Raw genomic sequence first — 10,919 nt, 5'->3', positions numbered from 1 at the left:
CAAAAGCAGCAACATCTTGCATGAGCTCATATTTGGAATTGTACAATGGGAGGCTAGCCAAGAAAGCATTAGTGTAGTCAAAACAGGAGGTGACAAAGGCATAAAGGGTTCAACAACAGTTGAGTGTAAAGCCTGAGGCAGGTACTGTTACGATAACCTGGAAATAGGATAGCTTTTTGACAGATGATATGAATCAAAAATTCAGTACATGGTTGAAAAGAGTATTAGGTTTTCTTGAATCAGAAGAGAACCCAATCAACAACAAGTTCATTGAAGTTTGTGATGTGGATTTTCCAGTCAGCTCGGAGATGAATTGAAGGAAACAGTGTTGTGCGATTACAGAATGTCTGTTTCCCCACAACTACTTTGTAAGGGAGTATTTGTAATAATGCATACTAGTTCAAAAATCCATTGTCTAAAGCAGTTCCCTGCTACAAAACTGACCACAGTCCTGAAGTAATTTGGCAAATTTATGCTGATTGCACCTGACTATGGAGTGTGTATTCAGATTGTTCAGTGTATAGGCATTCTTGGTTATATGAATCCAGACCTAGTTTTGTTTTGCTGGTTGCTACTGCAAATACTGTACGTTTAAATTAGTCTACAGTCAGTCAACTACAGCAGAGTAAACATGTAAATTCAAATGACTGCAGGTCATGAGGCTCACGTACCAAATTCAGATTAAGTCAATTTCAGATCATTAAGAACAATAGATCAGTCAGTTGAAGAATGATTCGTTTCCAGGCAATTTCCCTCCTCTGTGATGCTAGAGAATATTCTGTTCCAGTCAGAAATTGATTATAATTGTTGGCTGGGTTGATTCATGGTAGATTTCATATTCAGATTATGCAAAGCAGCTTGCATGGAAACCTGAGCATTCACTTCTGACAATACAAGACCTGCGCAGTTTAGACACAGGGCAGAAAACTCAGATCCTTGTCTCAACTATTGCCAAGTCTGCTTATCCAAGTTGTACTGGCAAATTCTTCTCATTACACCTCCTTCCAGAAATCACACACCTCAGATGAGGCAATGCTATAGAAAATGCACCAGACTACAACAAAATCTTTTCTCTAAATAATATTAATAAAACATTTACAAAGAATGCATTAACGTTTGGATTTGATTGCAGTAAAAATCAACATTTGTCCTTTTTTTAGTTAGCAATATATCCTCTGCTTTGTGAAATAATATTAGACCAAACAGATATTCTGATATGTATGTTTAATTTCCCTGCATTTTTTTTCACTTAACAAGATCAAGTAACAAGGAAGTTGTCTGATGTAGTGCTGACACTAACATTCCAATACTAATACTGTTGAAAAGGCCTATGTAATAGTAATTGTATAAACTCATAAAAACACTATACTATAGGAGTCCAAACATAAAAGTCAGACAGTCTTTCTAACCTGTTACTTGCCTTGTAGCCACAGGAAAAGGAGCAAGATGGAAGTCAATAATCTTCAATTCTGTTTCACAACCCTCACCCTCCAAAACAATAGAAAATACTATTTTTTTTTGTCTTGACTTAAATGTCTGATAAAGAAATGTCACTTAGTATTTACCAAACATCCATCTATTCAATTTGTGAGAAAAAAAAAGTGAAAACTTTACAATGTACAAAAAATGACAAGGATTTACATGGCCTACCTAAATATCTTTAAATTTTTTTTAAGCACAAAGTTGATTTGTACAAGTTACAAAATGTAAACATGGCAAAATAAATAGTTAAAACAAGTGACAAAAGGATCCCAATTTCATGCTCATGATCCCATAGATTTGTGTCATTTTCATTCTGTTGTAATTTCAAGTGCAAAGCATGATGAATATCTAGTATTCAAGTAACAGAAATACATATGATGATACAAATAAACTATTGTACAAGGTAGTGATCACCTGAACTTTACAAAATTTACATTTATATATATAGACAGAATTTTACATTAATGATATGACACCATTCAGGACCACATTTAGCACTTGCAATTGATTGGGTGCCTTATTCTGCATTCTTTCTGGAATGCAATATTTCCATCTCTATGTCTTAGAAGAGGTGCGTCGGTAGAGGTTATGTCACCTCCATTGCTACTGTTTTATCCACAATACCATTCAATAATCTTTCTGGTTCACTGCTCTCCCTGCAAGAAAATAAATGATGCTTAATTTGTATAAACATTACACATGTACAACATGATTCTTGAAAAAGCAACGCATGTAGATAAAGGTAAGTTTTTAAATCCACATAAAAGAAAATCTAAGGAACACTTTCAATGCACAGACTGCAATATTAACATAAGAACAAAATTAATTTGATGTAGTTTACTTTCAAATACTGGTAGTTCAATCAGTGATGAAAACAGATCTCTATTCATTATTTCTGTCACATTTTTAATTTATGCTGTATAAATCCAATTTTGTTATTCAGGATGAGCTAATTTATTTCCAAACTGAATCACCAATCAGCAAATTACACCTCAATCGTTCATTTTATACATTTGTGGCATTTATAAGAGGCAAATATCACTGTTCACTACCCAATCCCCTCAACCCAATGAAGTTCACTGCACAATTTAACTCAACAGTTACAATCTTATCCAGATGTATGAAGCCTAGAATAAAACTGCTGCCTTGAAAAACTTTCCTGAGGTTTAATCATTCTGTTAGTCATGATTTTAGAATAATCCTGAAGGGAAAACATACTTAATCCTTGAGAGCTATAAGAAAAACAACGTACCAATGGCACACTACAAAAGTAAATTAAAGTCTACAAATAGAACTGAAATCGCACATTTGCACCATTAATACAACTGAAGTAAAAGCTAGTTAGGGAACTGTAAATATAGATAAGACTTCAATACTTCTCAGAATATTGTGGAAAATATGAATCAATTATAAATTTCACACAAGCTATCCAAATTCAAAAAATGCATTAACTAGATACAAAATTTTAATTGTCAACACTGATCCAACATTTTAAATGAATGCAGTTTTAATATCTAAAACATTCTTGCTCAGAAGAATGCATTAAATGATCCAAAAGCTGCATCATGCAATTTCACCCTTCAGCTATCACTTCCATTCCTCCTGGCTTGTTAATGTACACCTGTTGCATATCACTTATTTTACAAGGCAAATGAAAGAGGTCATTGCAAACACTTCAATGAGGAAAAAATCTGACTGGCCTCATTAAACTTACATCAGTGCTCCCCATAAGGATTTCTTTTTCCAAATAAAGCACACATACACACGTTGCAGAAGGATCTCTTATCAACATGTCTGAGATAACAGACTAAAAGTTAGTTCTCAGAAACTACTTAAGCCCCTTGAGAATACAATTACGTACAGCTTCTTTACCTACCTAGACAAGCTACTGATGGCACTACTGGGGGTCACTTTTGGCACCCTGTCAAGATTGGTAGCAGCTGTGGCCAGCTTTAAGGCAGAAGGAGAAGGTGCTGAAGTCCTTGTACTGAGATGCACATTGACAGGAGTAACCACATTCATACTATTTAGCCGCACAGCAGTTCCTATACAGGAATTGTTCACTGGAAATGACTGGGGACTGCTTGTGCGCAATGCAGGGAACACGTGATTTGCTGAGGTGCGACTGACAGTCCGTATAATTTGTACAGTAGACAATCCTGGACTGGTGGAGGAAGTAGCACTGGATGTTTGAAGATTCCGATAAGTGCCTGTTAAAAGAAGTAAAAATATCAATTTAAAAATGGTTAATCTCTTTGCATATGAATAGTAAAGTAGTTTTAAATTTTTACTTGCATCTGCACAAACTAAAAATTGCCCAACATTAGAATTTTGAAATTGAATAGCAACAGAAACAATGTTTTTATGCAGACAGTTCAAACACAAACTTTTAGAACCTCCAACTCATTATACATGCTTCCAAGTTCTAGATAAGAAAACTAGAATTTGGAACACAGGATTTTGTTTTTGCTACTGAGCCAGATGTACAATTTACAAATCTCCCACAACTTCTTCTGGCTGTAGAAACTTGGTTTTGTAATATTGCAATGCCAGAACATAACATTACCAGTTGGTTTAGGATCAATGCATATTAAACTCTTGGATTCAAAATTCTGGTTATAGGTAGATGACCAAATAGTTTAAAAGGAATGCAGATCGAGAACAAAAAAAAAGTACAGTACAGGAACATGCCCTATGGCCCATCAAGCCTGTACCAACATGACACCTTTCCAAAACAAAATCCTTGTACCTCTACACGATGCATATCCCTCTATTCCCTGTCTATTATGTATCGATCAAGATGCCTTTTGCCATTGTATCCTCTTCTACCATCTCCTCAGGCAGCACATTCCAAACACTTAACCTCTGTGTAAAAAAAAACTTGTCTCTCCCATCTCTGTTAAACTCACTCCTTTTACCTTAAGCCTATGTCCCAAAGTAATTGACATTTCTACCCTGGGAAAAAGATGCCAATTATCCATTCTATTCATGCCTCTCATAATTTTGGGAACATCTATCAAGTTGCCCCTCAGCCTCCAACATTCAAGAGAAAACAAGCTTAGTTTGTTCAATCATTTTTCGTTGCGAAACCTTTTCTGCACCCTCTACAAAGTCTCCACATACATCTGGTAGTGTGGGACCAAACTGCACACAATATTCCAAATGTTGCCAAGTAATGCTCTTACAGCTGCAACATGAATTTCCAATTTTTATATTCCATACCCCAACAGATGAAGGCAAGCATGCCATACACCATCCCGACTACTTTATCCACTTGTGTTACCACTTTCAGGGACCTGTGCACCAGTGGGCCTAGATCCCTCTCTATGTTACTTTGTAGGGTTATGCCATTTACTGATTACCTCCCACCTGCATTAGACCTTGCAAAATGCATCTCTTGCATTTGTCCAGACTAATTTCCATCTGCCATTTCCCTGCCCAAATCTCCAGCCTATTAATATCCTGCTGTATCTTCTGGCAATCCTCCTCATTATCTGCAGCTCCCCCAAACTTTTTGTGTTGTCTGCAAACTTACTAATTAGACACCAACATTCTCCTCCAAATCATTCATACAGATTACAAATAGCAGGGGTCCCAGTACTGATTCCCCAAAATACCACTGTCATGTATTTCCCATCAGAAAAACAACCTTTCAAATGCTACTCTCTGTCTTCGAGGACCAAGCCAGTTCTGTACCTGTCTAACCAGCTCACAGCAAATCCCAGGTGAACTTTAGTTCGGCAACATTTGAAATATTGCGTGCAGTCTGGTCACCACACTACCAGAAATATGCGGAGGCTTTGTAGAGAGCGCAGAAAAGCTTTACCTTCTGTATCAGCCTGCCATGAAGGACCTTGTCAAAGTCCATGTCCACAACATCCACTGCCCTGCCCTCAATCATCTTTGTCACATCCTCAAGTTCACAAGACACAACCTTCCCCACACAAAGCTATGCGGCTTAATAAGTCCATATTTTTCCAAATGTAAATAAATCCTGCTCCCAAGATGTTTCTCCAAATATTTTCCCTACCATTGACATGAATTAAACTAGCAAAAAACATAAATGACACAAGTCCTCTGCAGGCTAGAGCAGAAGAATTAACAGGAAATGGCAGAGAAATCACTTTTCGGAAGATACAAAAAAAACCCAGAAAGAGAGATTCAAGGGACTAGTAAGAAAGCTGAATTGAAAGAAATCAATACTAAAAGAAAAGTAGTTTTGGAAAATTAATGGGACTTAGAAGTTGACAAATCGTGTGGAAATGACAATCTGCATTCTCGAAAATGAACGTAGGTGCCGATAGAGATGGTAATCATCTTTCAAAATATAGAGATTCTGGAACCATGTCTGCAAATTGGGAGATTCTTCCTTAAATAGTGGATATTTCGAAAGGGGAGAGAAAACTGAGAACTTCAAATCTGTTAGCTTGCTTTCAGCAGTCAGAAAAACACTTGAATCTATTATGAAGAAAGAGGGGTAAGTCAATTATAATTAAGAGGAGAAATTTCTTCAGTCAGAGGATAATGCAACTTTTGAATTCTGTACCCAGAGGGCTGTGGGAGTTCAACAATTGAGTACATTCAAAGCAGAGATCAGTAGACTTCCATATACTCATGACATCAAAAAGGTTATGGGAACAAGACAGCACGGTGACACTGTGGTTAGCACTGCTGCCTCACTGTGTCAGGGACCTGGGTTCAATTCCAGCCTTGGATGACTGTGTGGAGTTTGCATATTCTTCTGCTGTTTGCATGGGTTTCCGCCAGGTGCTCTGGTTTCCTCCCACAGTCCAAAAGATATGCAGGATAGTTGCAATGGCTATACAAAAAATTGCACCGTAGTGTCTAGGGAAGTGCAGCTAGGTGAGTTAGCAGTGATTCAAAACACCAAGCCGAGCTATGGAGAAGGTCGGGGTGGGATACTCTTTCTGGCCTCTTTCTGCACTGTAGGAATTCTATGACAGTGCAGACAAATGCCTTTGAGTAGATGATCAGTTGTGAGCAGGTGCGATGGCTGGCCTCCTCCTGCTCATATAATAAGAGCATTGTTTTAGAGACATAAAAACTAAGAACAAGGAAGTGATGCAGTAGCCTGACTACCACACTCAATTCTAGACACCATGTTTCAGGCAGGACGTCAAGGCCTTGGAAAGGATGCAAAAAAGATAACAGAATGATATCAGGGATGAGAATCTTCAGTTGTGGAGAGACTGCAGAATTTGGTTGTTCTCCTGAGAACAGATCTACTCAAGTTATTTAAATTTTGGCTAAGATTACCAGTTTCACCAAGTTCAAATGAAGACAATCCTGAAAGTACAACCACAGATATAACCCAGCCCGACTTGCGATTACTGAAATACCATTTGGTGATGTACATGAAAATAACTGGCAGGTTTGTCAACATCTGTCAAGATTAACACAGAATCCATGCTTCACCACCTGAAACATTAACTTTGTTTCTTTCCTCATAGATATAATGAAATCTGGTAACTATATCCATCATTTTTGACTTTAGTTGTATTTAAGAAATGTAGGAATTCAACCAAAACATGGTCACTATTCTCTCTCTGGTTGTGATCAGTAAAATGTTCACAATTAATAGAATCAGAGAATTTTACAGAACAGAAGGTGGCCATTCGACCCATCATATCTGTACCAGCACCTGAAAGAGCCACCCAGCTTGTCCCACTCTCTAGCCCCATCTCCTTAGCCCTCTAAATTCATCACTTTCCAATATATATCCAGCCTTCTTTTGAAACCTCCAATAGAGTTCGCTCCACTACTCTCACAGGCACTGCATTTGAAATCCTAACAACTGAGTAAAGAAGTTACTCCACGTCACACTCCGAGCTCTCCTGCTGACAAGCCTGAAATTACGACCCCTAGTTACTGACATATTGACTAGTGGAAACAGAATAACCTTCTTTACACTGTCAAAATTGTTCATAATTCTGAACACCTCAATAATGTCATCTCTTAATCTTCTCTGCTCTCAGGAGGATAAGCTTAATTTTTCTCTTAATCTTCTCTGCTCTCAGGAGGATAAGCTTAATCTTTCCTTGTTTTTAAAACCCCTAATCTATGGTATCATTCTAATAAATTTCCTCTCCAGGGTTTTAACATACTTCCTTAAGTAAGGTGCCCAGAATTAAGCATAATACTCAAAATGTAGTCTGACCAATGATTTGTAGAGGTGTAGCATCATTTCCTTGCTTTTATATTTTATGCCTCTACTTATAAATCCAAGGATCCTATAAACCGCCTTAACAACTGTTTCAACTTGCCTGCCCAACTTCAGGTTCATGCATATGAACCCTGAGGTCCCTCTGCTCCTGTACACCCTCAAAGTTATACCACTAAGCCTGTATTATATCTCTACGTTTCTTCTAAAAAAAAAATCACTACCTCACAGCAATAATGTCCAGCAGCAGAAACTGTCAACTGATTATTTTGGTTTTGCTTTGCTCGACTTCAACCACTAATGTTTAACTACATTTCAGTGAGCACAGAGTTAATGGTAGGATGGGGGATTTCAAGACAAGGGGGCAGATTTTTAAGGTGAAAGGAGAGAGATTTAAAATAGATACGAGAAGCAATTTTTTTTGCAGAGGGTGATTTGTGTATGGAATGAACATCCTAAGAAAATGGTGGATGTGGGTACAATTACATTGTTTAAAAGACATTTGGATAAGTTCATGAATAGGAAAAGTTTGGAGGGATATGGGGTAAAAACAATGACTGCAGATGCTGGAAACCAGTGGTGCTGGAAGAGCACAGCAATTCAGGCAGCATCCATGGACAGGCAAAATCGACGTTTCGGGCAAAAGCCCTTCATCAGGAATAAAGGCAGAGAGCCTGAAGCGTGGAGGAGGGTGGGGGTGGGGAGAGAGTAGCATAGAGTACAATAGGTAAGTGTTCCGAGGCTGAAGATGAGGCGTTCTTCTTCCATGCGTCTGGTGGTGAGGGAGCGGCGGTGGAGGAGGCCCAGCACCTCCATATCCTCGGCAGAGTGGGAGGGGGAGTTGAAATGTTGGGCCACAGGGCGGTTTGGTTGATTGGTGCGGGTGTCTCGGAGATGTTCCCTAAAGCGCTCTGCTAGGAGGCGCCCAGTCTCCCCAATGTAGAGGAGACCGCATCGGGAGCAACGGATACAATAAATGATAACCGCATCGGGCCAAGCAGATGGGAAAAGTTTAGCTTGGGATTATATCCAGTATGAACTGGTTGGATCGAAGGGTCTGTTTCTGTGCTTTATGACTCTATATCAGAAATCCAATAACAAAATTAAAAATGAAAAATAAGTCTCTCAAGAGATTTTGAAAAAATGTGCAAAGTATTTAATTAGCACAATCTTTTATTAAAACATCCACCAAAAATTAAACTTTTGTGATGTGCATCTGTGGTATACCGAAATTATAGTATAGATCTTCTTAAAAAGCAAGAGTAGGAAACAATAATAAATACCTGGTCTTACTTTTGTAAATGCAAAATGTTTGTCCAGAAAGACAGAACCACAGCTTCAGATTAGAAGTTCTCGTACCGTGGCACAAAATTTAATTCATACCAAACTGCAAAAGCTGCACTGATTAATACTGGTAATATAATGTTACAGTTTTTATTCTCTTCCTAACAGCACTGTAGGTGTACCTACTCCACATGGACTGCAATGGTTGAAAATGGCAGCACACCATTACTTCAAATTCTGTGTTAGCTAATGTTGCCCATGTTTCATGAATGAATAAATTATAACAAGTTAATGAAAGATAAGCCTCAACTTTCTACAGACAAGTAAATTAAACTTCACTCATACCTACGTGTGAGGTAATAGTAGGATTGTTTACAATCGGCTGAGGTGAAAATTTTGTCATTGTTCTGATATTGAAATATCTGTCATTAAAGTCATACTTTCTTAGAGAACCTAATGGAACAAAAGTGTCAGGAACTTGCTGCTGAATGTTTCTACTTCATATGATAAGTATTGTTCTAAACTATCTGTTCTAACCACTTCTTGGTGGAAATGATTTCAAGGATGAGCAGGTCACTTACACCAGATAAGATGGTCATTAAGGAGTGAATTTATTCTTTTTAAGAAGAAAATATCAAAGATATATGCTGTTCCTCAGAAATCGAGATAGCCTGCTTTCAACTTCTAACTCAGCCGATGTTCTGTTGCTGGAGTCGGAAAGGAATAATGCTTAATTAAGCTTGAAATCCTATAAAACTAAGGTGCAGTTATCCCTTCAACTGACAGGCTGGTTTGGTAAAGACACAATGCAGAGACTATTCTTAACACAGAAGTGGGAGAGAAGCTACTAATGCTGATAACTTAAATCACTAAATAAGTATTCATTAAATATCTGAATTACACAAGAAAAATTTGCTAAAAATCATTTTGCTGTAACGTTTGTGAATATTTAGAAAAGCTAATACACGGATAACAGTATCGTACCTGGAGTCTGAACAACACCATTCATGTTTGTAGCATGATCTGCAGTATCCTTAGAAACATCTGCTTGACCAGGTCCAGGAGCACTAACTACTGCTGATGCAGCAAAGTGGGCACTAGCTGAATCCAGCGTTTTTGATGAGCCCTCAGATATCCTGGATCCCTTAAAAAAAATTCAAAGCAAATTTTAAAAGGAGGACAGTTAGACAGGCAAACAAGGGCGAAATGAGCAGAATACACTAAAAGGGTGAAATGAAGGTTAGCGATACAAATCCCAAAGCCTACTGAACATCACTCCCTTGCCTCCCCAATTCATACATTTATTTTAGTTATATGTGTCAGTTAATGTCCAATTCATAAGTAACATTCAACTACAAATTACCTGTTAATTCATAATTAACTTATGTTAATTCTAGATGTTAAAGTACATTATAGATTATTTTCAGTGTTTACTTTGTTGCCATAATCTGGTTAAAGATTATTGTTTTAAACCGTGGAATCTTGAGGCTTTATTCTTCAGTAATTAACTGGGATTTTGTTCATTCAAAAACTATTGCCAACTTCCATTTGGATTCCTGTGATCTTTAATCAAGATAGAATAATGAAAAATAATTTAGTATCCTTTGTTTTAGAATATCTCCAAAAGAATTTGGAACTCTTATTAGATTGGCACGGTAAGAAGCCAGGTAAGTCTATACATTAGTGTTGCTAGACTAATGAGAAACTCTGCAATGGGACACAGTCACAAAGGATTCCACCTGATTGTTCAATTAGGGTTAGAATAAGGTAAATTACATTCTTGCTGGAAAAGCGCAGCAGGTCAGGCAGCATTCAAGGAGCAGGAGAATCAACGTTTCGGGCATGAGCCCTTCTTCAGGAATGAGGAAAGTGTGCCAAGCAGGCTAAGATAAAAGGTAGAGAGAAGGGACTTGGGGGAGGGGCGTTGGAAATGAGATAGGTAGAAGGAGGTTAAGGTGAGGGCGATAGGCCG

At 37.9% G+C, this 10,919-nt stretch overlaps 1 protein-coding gene across 3 annotated transcripts in view; it reads right to left on the bottom strand.

The window, feature by feature from the left end:
• Positions 1-1,207: 1,207 nt before the first annotated feature.
• epc2 (enhancer of polycomb homolog 2 (Drosophila)) overlaps positions 1,208-10,919 on the bottom strand; it is a 72,127-nt gene continuing 62,415 nt past the window's right edge. For all 3 annotated transcript variants that reach the window (XM_043694133.1, XM_043694132.1, XM_043694134.1), the window contains exons 12-14: positions 9,932-10,091; positions 3,359-3,692; positions 1,208-2,138 (exon numbers count right to left, since the gene is read on the bottom strand). In XM_043694133.1, coding sequence (XP_043550068.1) covers positions 2,069-2,138; positions 3,359-3,692; positions 9,932-10,091 — 564 coding nt within the window. In that variant the 3' untranslated portion in view covers positions 1,208-2,068. The remainder of the gene's footprint in view (positions 2,139-3,358; positions 3,693-9,931; positions 10,092-10,919) is intronic.

The sequence above is a fragment of the Chiloscyllium plagiosum genome, chromosome 7, assembly GCF_004010195.1.
Source record: "Chiloscyllium plagiosum isolate BGI_BamShark_2017 chromosome 7, ASM401019v2, whole genome shotgun sequence".
In the NCBI taxonomy this organism is placed as follows: Eukaryota; Metazoa; Chordata; class Chondrichthyes; order Orectolobiformes; family Hemiscylliidae; genus Chiloscyllium; species Chiloscyllium plagiosum.
The sequence above is the reverse complement of the archived record's forward strand: the minus strand, read 5'-3'. Positions and strand labels throughout refer to the sequence as shown.